A 12,501-nucleotide genomic window follows, 5' to 3' on the forward strand; every position below is an offset into this window, starting at 1 on the left:
GGGGGTTAGAGAAATGCAGAGTCAGAACTTCACCTCGGCCCTGCCACGTAGCTCACCAGGCAGAGAGTCGGTGCTGCTCCTCATAAGGCGCTCCTTCCGCTCTCGCAGATAGTTGATGATCTTGTCAGTCTCCTCGGCAGTGAGGTACCTGTTGTCTGCCAGTAGGTTGATGAGGCTTTGGATGGCTGGAGGGTGCCCCCCGCGCACTCCTTCCTCGGGGCCTCCGCGCTCCCTTTCCTGCAGGATGGCTTCATCTGCCATCTTGGCTGCCTGTCTGGCAATCTCCTCTCGCTCCTTCTCCCGGCACTCATTCTTATAGCGCTCATAATTTCTGGCTACCAGCACCATGGCGTCTGCCTGGGGCATGTTGCGATGCTCTGTAGGAGAGAATGACAGGAGTTATTTTCTCCCATGACAGTTGTGAGTGCCCAACTTCTGGACTCTACCAAGCCTTTTCTAACCTCAAACCAGCAAGAAAACCATTCTGGTGACAAAAAGCCTTACGATGCGGAGCAGAGTGGGGGAGACGAAAGCTGGAAAGACAGGTGAATAGATTTCTTTGGTGGGGAACACACACACCTTTCACAGAGCTGGTTCTTCGGGGGAATTCCTAGATCACAGACTTGTAGTAAAAACCAAAGAAACATGACAGTCTCCCACAGATTCAAAAAGACCACATGGGGAATAACCATGGGAGGCAGGCTGCAGGGGGCCAAAAAGCTCTTCTGTAAAGTCTGGCTCTCTACTGTGACACTCAGGATACAGCTGGCCTACTGTTTCTGAATTCATCAGTTCAAAGGTCATGCATTAAGATCAAATATGACCCTAAATAACCTCCTCTCCTTACCCATGGGCAACGTGACCTACAGGGTGGTGAGAAGCCTCAGAACGTCACAGAAATGCCCTCACACATCTTGAGAACTACTGCTCAGAGACACAAATGACCTAGTGAGAACCCTATGTATTTTATGGTTATGGGTAACAAGTCAGGCAAAGAGATTCCGATGTGGTGGAAAAAGGGCAAAGTCCAGCCTGGGCTGGAAGAGCAATGGCCAGGGCCATCGGTTGGCTGAGTCCTAAGATCCTGAGTGCGATGTACTAAAAGCATCTTCAGGGAAGGGCTTCAAGGACTTCCTGGGCCTCCTCCCTGCTCTCCTGCCCCCTCTACTTCTCTAGCACACTTGCAGACTGTCCCGTCGCCTGTCGTGTCCTCAGTCCCTTATTACAAAGTCTAATGAAAGCCAAGGGTTCTAGCACGCTCCATGCGGTGCACATCTGCCAGAGGTGTGCCAGCACCTGCTCTCAATGGTGAGAGCTGATGGTGCAGGTCTGTCTCTTCCCAACCGTCCCTGAAGTGACTGCATGTTGGTGGCTTGAAACAAGACACACAGGGGGAGCATTTACACCATCAGCAAATGCTGTGAACCACAATGCCTCCTGCCCCCTTCCCAGAACTAGTGGTTACACATTTACCAGCATCCCGCTATGTATACCTGAGAGCTAAATATAATGTTTTCCATATAGCAGACCCAGAACTGCATCCACTGAAAGAATATCAGACAAGTAAGTGACTATGCAAGTCTCCTCCAGTGTGCTTATAAAAGGGACCCACCATCTTTGAGCTGACATACGAGTCATTTGCCCCAAACCTGCTTCTTCTCAGTAGGGCATCAAAGAATTAATGGACTAGTGACTATCTCTGGAATTCTAACCCACTTGGGCCTCCGTACCTTGTGGGGTTCCGAACATGATGTTGACTGTGCACGAGCGGTGAATCTGGTGTTGCTGGGTGATGACAATAGCAAAAGGAGACCCTCCCCTGCTAACATCCTCCAAGGCTTGTGACAGTGACACCTCTGTGTTGAGGAAGATCAAGTCCACTACCATGCCTAGGTCTCGTACCTTCCGCCCCACAGATTCAGCATAATCTCTGTAGGAACAAACAGGATCCAAGTGAGCACTCCCTGACCAGCTCCCAATCTGTATACTGTTGCACCTCAGCCAGCAGTGTGTGCTCCTATGGAGAGTTCATATCTTAGCACATCCCATGTCTCCCTAGTGCCCTCTTCAGGCTCCACGAATCTAGACCAATTCCATTCCTTACACCAGAGTTCAGAATGGTTATGCCTAGCTCAGAATGGTCACATATTAAGCTACCAACAGCACAGTCCTTAGTACCCAGGCCTTTTTCTTGATCCTGCAGAGCAGTGGTCTTTCCTCAAACACCATCCTGCTGCCCAAGACTTGAGGCATGTACCTGTCTCTGGGGTGCTGCACAACAGAGTGGAAAAAGCATGGGCTTTAACGCTAGGAGGAGTCTGGATCCCAACCTTATCATTTACTTACAAAATTGTGAGGATTTAAGCAAATCCTTCAACCTCTTACAAACTTGTTTCTTTACCAACAAAACAGGAATATGGCTCCACTCATGTCATTCCCTTGACCTTCTCTCCAATCTAAATTAGATCCTTGATAGATTTCTTCTCATAGGGCTCATCACCAATACCCCCATTTTTGTTGTCATCTGCCCAACTAGGGTGTAAGCTCCACCACAGGAAGGGGCCCTATATACTTGCATCCCAGTACCTAGCTTCGCCATACATGTAAGAGATGAGCTGAATGAACACACATGTAACGTGATGACTGCGAAGATTAAAAATAATTTAAGTAAATCGCCTAGCAAGGGATAGCAGAGTAGGTGCTTAGAAAATAACAGCTATTATCCTGTGTCAAGAAAAAAAAAAAAAGCTATCCACAGTTAAAAGTGGCATCTATCTCTAAACAAGGCAGCCCAGAGCCTGGGAACTCTGCCTGCTGCTTGGTGTCTCGACACCTATTTCCCTAGTCTCTGCCTTGAAATTAGCTCTTTAACCTCAAACTGCTTGAAAACACATGAAGTTATTTACTAACCACCTGGGGAAAGGGAACATAGCCAGTGCCAAGCCTGCAAGCTGCTACGCTCCCTTGTGCCTCTCTGCTCGGTCTCTTCAGGAAACAATGTGAAAAAGAGGCAAGCAAAGAGGTACTGTGAACTCTGGATTGGCTAGAACGGTTTCCTGACAGTTCTGCAAGATCACAGCACTTCATAAAGAAGGCCTGGGAGGCCAATGCAGAGACACGTGCCTCCCGAAGTGGTGGGGATTCGGGGTGGCTCCACGAAGGGGGCATCTATTGCTTCGCATGACCAACATATATTCCCTCTTCAGTTTTCCTTTGGGAAAGCACCCTTCTCCTACTCAGTCCACATGATTCCACAGGCCCAATTCCACCTGTAGCTCTAGGAATGGGGCACATGACCCAGCCCTGGCTAATCGGGAATCTTAGCACCGCTGGTTCAAGGATGGGACAGTGAGCCAGGTCAGTCCAATGAGAAACAATTCCAGGCCTCTAAATGGAAGCACTGGGAAACAGAGGCTTTTGCTGAGACAGATGTATAGGGTTAGTGCCATTCTGCCTTTTCCAGTAGAAAGCTTGCGTGAGAACGAGGGTAATACAGGGACCAAGTCTTGATGATGTGGTTTGTCACTGGATGTGGCCATACCTGATATTCCCAGTCAGGCAAACTAAAAATTTCCCTTTGGGGCGTGAGCCAGTTTGCAATGGGTTTTCTGTCAAGCCACAACTGACAGAACTCTGGCTCAATGTAGGAGAGCAATGCTAGAACCCACAGCCCAAGTTCAGTGGGTACGGCTGCCAAAGGAAGTCTTCATTTCTCTTCTGACCATTCTCCTTACTCAGGAGAAATAACCGAAGGATTCTTACTTAGTCTGCTTGTTGACCACAATCACAGAACAATCAACAGGCCTCTCAGCATCAAAGCGTCTCTGGATTTCCTCAAAATACTGACGATAAAGCTCTTCTCTACGCCGTTCCTCACGTTTCAAACGTTCTGTAAGACACCGACAAGGAAAACTGAAATATGGACTGTGCCTTTCTATAAAAATAAGCCACAGACCTTACTTTAAATCCTACAAGTATGTAGGCCAAGGTCGTAATATACATATACTCTGTCTGAGTTACTCTTCTTTTTAAAAAAATTTTTTTTTTCCAACGTTTATTTATTTTTGGGACAGAGAGAGACAGAGCATGAACGGGGGAGGGGCAGAGAGAGAGGGAGACACAGAATCGGAAACAGGCTCCAGGCTCCGAGCCATCAGCCCAGAGCCCGACGCGGGGCTCCAACTCCCGGACCGCGAGATCGTGACCTGGCTGAAGTTGGACGCTTAACCGACTGCGCCACCCAGGCGCCCCATGTCTGAGTTACTCTTCTGGACTACCTCCTAAAAATAGCCAGTATTATTATTTTTTGTTACTATAAATTCATTGAAATGGAATGGCTGGATTAGAGGGCATGGTCACTTAAATGCATCATCTGCTGCATACTGCCAAACTGCCCTCTAAAGGCTGTTAACTTATCCCTTCACAGGGGTAGATTACCTAGTGCTAATTCTCTGCATCTTGGTCAACACTGGGTGTTGTCATTTTTAAACATTCCTGCCAACTTGACAGGTAAAAGATAGTATTCCATTACTATTCTAATTTGCATTTTGGGGACAACTATTTAAGACTCTCATTGACAGGTATTTGTTAATTTGTTCCGGAAAAAAAAAAAAATCACGTGGTAAAGTTTTATTACAAATTAAAAATGAGGCTCTTATTTCAACTACAAAACAATTACGAGATCTTTAAGGATGTATTGAGAATAATCAGGCTTTGAAAAAACATTTTGTCTTTATCTAAAAAAGAGACGCTATTAGGTAAAAATTACATATAAAACAAAAAAACCCCACATCACATGCCGCACAGAGAGTGCAGACAGTTGTAGTTATTTGGTTAACAGGCAAAAAGCAAGCACTTATTAACCCTCTCCAGCTGTAATCTTTTGTTCATTTCTTATTGCTACAATTTTGTATTTACTTCTTGTTACATGACTAAAGAAGATGATAGTAATCTTGCATTTTACAAATTATTTTCAAGCTAAATGTTCCCTACATACTAATAGGCTATCTGTATTTCTTCTTTTTGTGGATTGCTTAGCCAAGTCGTTAGTCCCTTTCCAGTTGGTTATTTGTAAAGTGTTCTATCAGTAACAAATAAACTGCTATTTTACCTTTTGCACGAGACTGACTTTCTGGGCCTGGAGGGCCTCGTCCATCAAAGCTATCTCTGTAACGGTCAAAGTAAGGGTCGTCCTTCCTCCTGCAATAGTCATCCATTCGCAGGTATCGGTCATAAGAGCTTTCTCTCCTGAAAAGTGGGAGAAATTTGCACAAAGTTAAAACTCACCTATCCTGCAAAACTCAGATACAGAGAATTCTTCAAGACCCAGTCCCCTGTGAGGAAACAGCACAGTAAGGCAGTGGACTCTGGGATTAGACAAACGAGATTCACTGCTTATCAGTTCGGTGGCTGTGACTCTTAACCTGCCTTGCAAAATGACTGGGAGGATGTACAGAAAGCTCTCACAATAGTTTCTGGCTTAAAGTAAATGCAAAATAACTAATAGTAATGACTGATATTAATTTTGAGGACTCCCATCCCCCCTGCCTGTGCTTCTTAAAAAATTGTTATTTAAAATACATACAAAAATACAAATATTTCATATAAATCTATACATAAATTTCTCATCACCCTGAGCAGAACACTCATTAAGCAGTAACTCTTCAATTCCCATCCCTATAACCTCTAATCTATTTTCTGTCTCTGTGAATTTGTCTTCTCTAGATATTTCATGTAAGTGGAATCACACATTATTTGTTCTTTTGTGTCTGTCTGGATTACTTCATTTAGCATGTTTTCAAGGTCCATCCCTGTTGCAGCAGGTGTCAGAATTACCTTCCATTTTATGGCTGAATAATATTCCACTGTATGGATATATCACATTTTTTAATTCATTCACCTTTTGACAGACTTTCGGGTTTTGTCCATCTCCCAGCCACTGTGGAGAGTGCTGCTCTGCACATTTACATGCAAGTATGTGTTTGAGTCCCTCTTTTCAAGTCTTCTGGGTACACACCCCAGAGTGAAATTGATGGGTCAGAGCAATTCTACTGCATTTAATTTTTTAAGGAACCGCCTGCCAACTGCTCTCTACAGCGGCCATACTATTTTACATTCCGACCAACAATGTTTGAGGCTTCTAGTCTCTACCCCTCGCCAGTGCTTGTTCTTTTCTTTTGTTGTTTTCCTTACTAAATCATCATAGCCGTCCTAGTAGGTATGAGGTGGTATCTCATTGTGGCTTTAATTTGCATTTCCCTGTTGACTAATGATGCGGAGAGTCTTTTCACAGACTTACTGGCTACGTGTGTGTCTTCCCTGTGTTTTTGCATTGCCAAAACAATTTGCACTCCATCTTTTTTGTCCATTTGCACAATACTACCTTTCATAGGCTACAGGGAGAGATCCAGATTCATTCACTAAGCATAATTCATTGAACATTCACACATTCAGCAAATATTTATTGAGGAGCACATCTGCCACTCGCTAGACACTGGAAACCTAAGGCTGATAAAGTCACTGTCCTTACAGAGTTTCCAATTAGTTCAGCAGAACACCCACAAAAAAAGACTGTTACAAAAAAACCCCAACAAAGATCTACGCGGATGGCTGAATATGTACCTGTACATGGGCTCTCGGGAGTCTCTCATATCTCTGTATCTGTCATACATGGGGTCCCGGTGATCCCGAAAATCCCTAGAGTCTCTTAGATCACGAAAGTCTCTAAGGTCCCTCATGTCCCGAGCATCACGCATACTTCTGCTGTCTCTGTGATCCCGAATGTCTCTGCTATCTCTGTGGTCCCGCAAGTCTCGGGGGTCTCGAATGGCTCTGCTATCCCGGGCATCCCGGCCATTTCTGCCATCCCTGGGCTCTCTCCTTGGACTTCCTCGAATTGGGGATCGATCACGTCTTGTATCTCGACCATCTCCAAAGCCATATGGATCTCTGTGGGAGGTAGCGAGAAGAAGCTAAGACAAAGAAATTGAAGGTAGCCAACCCTTCAGCTCTTTAATGGAGGAAGCCCCCACCCTTTCCAAGCATTTTTCTCTAAAACACAGCAGCCAAACAGTGAGAACATGACTACAACTTTAAAGACAGTCACCCATCTCATCAGCGAATAAAGACTAGTAGGTTCCAGGATTTCAAAAGATTAGGACATCAGAGGAAGAATGTATGACCCAAAGCCAAATGTCTTGACTGCGGTCATAGTATTTGTCAGGTTTCAGGGAGTAGTTCGGTATTCCTTACACCATGTTATCATCTCCACAGGTTTTCAGAGTGAAAGCATCTTTCCCTTAGAACCTGTTTTTTCCAACCAGACTTGTTTGAAAGAGATTTTAAAAGGGGGGGAAAGTTGGAGGGACACAGTAAGGGGCAAGACTCATGAAGAAAAAAGGAGCAAATGCACAATCTCATACAAAGGAACAGTGATCAAAGTAGTTGTCCCTGAAGTACAGAAAACTTCACTTAAAATATATAGTACGATAATCAAATCAAGGGAAAAAAGAAAAAGTACAATATGATACACACACAGTAAAGTAGAAGAACACTCAGCTTCTGTCAACATAGTTATTGAGTAGTGGTCTCTCTTAATCTGAGTTTAATGCAGAACCCAGTTCCCTCCCCTCTTTTTAAACAGTGTTTGAAGTCACAGACATATTTGTGCTGATCTCATTCAATATTCTTCATGAGACATTCCACTCCACTGGAAACTCAACCTATCTAAAATTAAACTTCTTATTCAACCCATTTCTTACTCAGTCCCATTCCCGACTTTTTCACTTCTGCCGAGATTCATTCTTCCTAGTTACCAAGGTTTAAGTTTTTGAAAATTAACGTTGACTCTTTCTTTCCTATCCCCATTAAGTCACCTGAATCCTGTTCATTTTTCCTTTTCATTCCCCCTGGATTCATCAATCCAAACCCTTATTTTTATGCTCGGTACCAACAAGTTTCCAAAACACAAACCAAAAACCAATCTTCCAGATTTCAATTCATTCTACACATAAATATCAGATTAACCATCCAAATTTCCACCTGTTGCCAATCACGGCTTGACGATCACATTTCTGTGTACCCCTCCATAACAAATCTGGACTTTCCAACTATTATCCCTCCCCCATTTCCTGATTCAACCCCCTCAGGTCTGTTCTTATGACTTAACTCATATGATTCTTATCTGCTTCAGGATTTCTGTTCATATGATTTTTCAACTTGGAATATTTTTCTTGCACTTAATGCAAGTATCATCCAATCCTCACAGGCAAATTCATGTCTCAAATCGTCCAAGAAATCTTCTCTAATCTCCCTAGTAACTGCTGATCTTTCTGGCTGCTCAATGCTTAGAACACTTACTATTTCTATTACTCATCTTGATATAGTTACGTTTTTACAACAATGTCTTCTTGTTTGACCTACTTTAAGGATTACCTCCTCCATAAAATCTGCCCTAAACTCTTGAACTTCCCCAACAAATATGTTCCTCCTCCAGTCCTTTCCATCTCGATAAATGCCACATCTACCTACACTGTTGCTCAAGCTAGGAAACTGAATGTCATCTCTTCCAAAGTCCCAACTGCTTTCCAATCATATTTTCAAATTCTGTCCATTCTTTTTCTGAAATTGATTATCAATTCTGCCCATTTCTTTACCTTCATTAATACCACTAAAGGCCAACTCATAATGATCTTTCCCTAACAAAGCAAGAGACTTCTAAAGCGGGGAAAGATTTCCCCATTTCTGCTCTTGCCTCTTTTTCTAATCTTTTTTCCAGATTATTCTAGGGTGATCTTTCAAATACATAAAACCTTTTACTGGTTTCCCACAGTGTTCAAAATTCAATCCAAAATCTCTACTAAGGCTGGGCAGGTGCTGCATGGTCTTGGCTGTTTTCTCCAATCTTGTCCCCTCCCCTCCCAAGTTCACCATTATCTTGCCACATTGGCCTTTCAGCTAGAACTAGCCAAGGCTTTTCCTGATGCCTCTACTTGAGCGGCAAAAACAGATCTGCACTCATTCTCTATGTCTCAGCACAATGAATGTTTCTTATCCCTGATTCTAACAGTCTAAAAGTTTACTTTCTGCCCTTAAATCCTGGCCACGTTTTCTCATAGCACTGTTTTTGTCACTTATCACAATTTGACACATCTATTTACTTGTTTAATGTCTGCTGTCAGACTGTGAGTCCATGAGGACAAGGACTGTCAGTGTGACTCTCCACTATAAACCCACTATGTAGGTTTATAATGTCTGGCATATGCAGCGAATGCTCCATGACTATGTGCAATGAACCTTGCTCCTGTACATATTTCTGTCGCTGCACTTATCACACCGTTCTGTAATTATGTTTACATGGCTTTGCTATTAAAGACTAAGCTCTTTTGATGTCTTTGGATCCCTAGGACGACAGCACGGAGCTCAGTGTTTAATGAATTGAATTTTCCAACTGAACTATAAGCCTCTCATGAGCAGGCATCCTGTTTCGTTTATACTTCCATCATCTATCATGATTACACATTACTAGGCAGCCATCATGATGCCTTGCCATCAGCTTGGTAGAGAGCCTCAGTTCCACTTCATCCACAAGGGCACAGCAAAACCAATTTAAATGCCAATTTTGCATCTATGAAAAGTCCTTGTCATACATTTTAAGGCTCACAAGTACTCCTGATTTGTGGGAGCAAACATATGGGAGACCAGGGAATTTAAATGAGGTACTAAGCAGTTTTTCTATTAAAGTGCAGACTGACCAAGATTCTTACTCTGGTTTTTCTTATTAGGTCATATAATCTTCCTCACATGTATAACATCTGCTAGAGTATATAATGTGGGCAAACACTCAAGATTCTATGGGAAGGGACAACCATTAAGTATTTTTGGATTAATGATCAGTAGACAAACCTGCCTTGGGGAGCAGTTGGAAGCAGTCATTAGAGGTAGAATCAGATTTCAAGTGTTCTTGGCAATCAGGGATGAGAGAGATCATGAACCTGACAGACCACAGACCACACACACAGCCTAGAAATGAGGGGTGGGGATATGGATAAGAACACCGAGTCACAGCACATTATCACAGCCTTAGGATAACTATAAAGGCCGTATCACTCTCCTTCTTTTGAATCCACTGAAGTGCCTTACTTACCTGTCAGAGTCCATCCCTGGAGGTTGACCATAACCCAAGATTCCCAAAGTCTCGGCTCACGCTTCCAGTGTGAGAAGGCAAGCACTCCCTTTCCCTCAATGAATCTAAAGTCCACGTGCAACAAAACTACTAATTCCCCCTCAATTGCCTTCTGGGTAAAATGTAGAAAAGATGATATTCACAAGGTGGAAAGAACCAAAAGAATGGTGGAAGTAGGAACAGAGAAGATAACAATTCTCTAAAATGAAAAGGCAAAGCTTTTCTCCTTTCTCCAAAAGATGAGCAGTATGGCAGAAGCTGTTCTTCTGGAGACAAAAACAAAAAACCTTTTAGGGTCACTGTAGGACCCAAATCAAGAATTCCCCAGAACAAAAGGGCTTCTGCTGCTGGCCCCAACATCTTTCTCAAAACAAGAACCAGCTAACAAAAGGGAGGTACAGCGTGCAGGATTCAGAGTGCCGCAAGGACGAAGCCCCTGAACAAGATGCGTGACCTTAGATAACAAGTGGGTTAAAATCAAGTTTCTGGAGCCCAATAAGGCTCAATCTCATCCCATGGCACCAGAGGTGTTTTACTTAGACCAAATGCAGTGTACCCTTAGGTACCAGGTCACTAGAGGCTAAAATGAAACCGAACCTTTAAACTGAACCAGTTAGAGAAATTTCAGCACTGGAGTCCACAAACTGAAGGCAGATGACAAACACTACTAAAACTGTTATAAATTTCTCATCTATTCAGCTGGGAAAAAAAGCCAAGTGCTCTTTGCCTTGAGAGAAATATCGTCATATCATTTGGAAACACATGACAGGGAAGGGAAGGGTGGGTGAAGGGAAAAGCCATGGCTCAGGTGGCAAGTGATGCGCTTCTGGTAGAAGTGCTTCTCTTCCTGGGGACTAAAGAGGTGCACAGAGCACTAGGCGTTTGAGAGCCTAGAGTAAGAACGACAAATGACCATCTTGGAAGAGCACGATGGACTTTGAGCTTTTCTTCCTCCAGAGAATGAAACCTCAAGCCCAGGATGGTGTTCTTTGTCCTTGGCTCCACAGAACATTCCGGAGAAAGACCTCGGTCCTTTTTTGTTGGCATCTCTGTTCCGCCTTTCTGTTCAATGGAATATTTTCCTTGGGAGGGCCAGTTTTTTGTTTACTCCTGAAAAAAAATTCTCCAATAGCTCTTGGTACTTCTGTTCTGTCACAGATACTGTCCACAAATATCATGATCTAAATGGCTGGCTGTTGTGTGATGTCGATCCCCCACCACGATGGCTCCGTGCTACTGAGAAACGGAGACAACAGACTTGTGTGGAATTTTGCCATTAGGTGACAGCAGGATATGGGGTGCAATGAGGTATCACACCTCACAGATCCGAATTTTGTTAAGTGTCCACGCTTCTCCCTAGGAGGCACACTGGTGATTTTCTCAAGCACAAATATGACTTTTCTGTCGGTGGAGGTGGCACTTGCTCTGAGAATCGACGGCTGTTCTTTAAGTGTTAGTGCCTGGTATCTTAACTTGTGAGGCTCACCTAGAGCTAGCGCGGTCTCATACCCAAGAGCAAGTGGTCATCAGAGGAATCAGCGCCGTGTATATGCAGAAATCACCTTGGGCCACATAAGAAAACTGTCTACAGCTAGGGTATTTCTGAGGAACTGATCTTGGACCACCTTCACCAAAGAGGCACCAGGCCTAACATCCTTAACAAATACGTGGGAAAAATTCTCTGCAGAGCTTTTGATGTACACAAATTAGTTCTATTTGCTCTTTTTTACGCCAGGCAGGAAGATTTAGGAAATACGGTGTCTCATTTGGAGGTCACATCTGTGTCGGGGTATGCTCCCAAGACCTGGATTGCCAGGGTGTTGAGCTGAAGATAGAAACGGAGAACATCTGAGGTACAGTCAGAATCACGGTCCAGTCTTTAAAGGTGGTAAAGGCCAGCGACTAGTACCAAAGCGAGACAACTTACGTGGTAACTAAGCAAAGTGCTCAAGAGTCCGATGAGGCGGTCCAAGGGCTAAATGATGAGAATTCAGGCCGAAATCTGATCCGGAGCAGGGATCCCTGATGCAGCCATTCTGTGCTTGGCTGGACCAATACTGTTAGAACTACACACTGACAGCTGGAGTCATCAGGGAGGCACATTACTGAACAGAGAGCAATGCCAGCATAACTGTGGCTTACGGAGACATTTGAAGAGGTGACAATCCTGTGAAAACTCCCAAAGATACGGAGGTGTTTTGACACTCAAGGTTAACGTCCAGCAAAACAAGGTGTTACGAAGGTCTCGCCAGCATGCTTAGAAACTATTTTATCAAAAGTAGCAACACCGAAGACATAAAAGTACAACTTAAGGGAAA

General features: G+C 43.8%; 1 protein-coding gene across 2 annotated transcripts in view; it reads right to left on the reverse strand.

Annotated features, from left to right (window-relative positions):
• The window catches only part of NCOA5 (nuclear receptor coactivator 5), a 31,152-nt gene that overhangs the window by 2,476 nt on the left and 16,175 nt on the right, over positions 1–12,501 (reverse strand). The window contains exons 3-7 of one of the 2 annotated variants that reach the window (XM_086702354.1): positions 6,622–6,948; positions 5,111–5,247; positions 3,763–3,889; positions 1,731–1,930; positions 57–377 (exon numbers count right to left, since the gene is read on the reverse strand). In XM_086702354.1, coding sequence (XP_086558480.1) covers positions 57–377; positions 1,731–1,930; positions 3,763–3,889; positions 5,111–5,247; positions 6,622–6,948 — 1,112 coding nt within the window. Of the gene's footprint in view, positions 1–33; positions 378–1,730; positions 1,931–3,762; positions 3,890–5,110; positions 5,248–6,621; positions 6,949–12,501 lie in introns of both variants that reach the window. The other variant, XM_086702355.1, reaches the window with a different exon arrangement.

Source organism: Puma concolor, chromosome A3 (assembly GCF_028749965.1).
Source record: "Puma concolor isolate L17-30 chromosome A3, mPumCon1.1.hap2, whole genome shotgun sequence".
In the NCBI taxonomy this organism is placed as follows: Eukaryota; Metazoa; Chordata; class Mammalia; order Carnivora; family Felidae; genus Puma; species Puma concolor.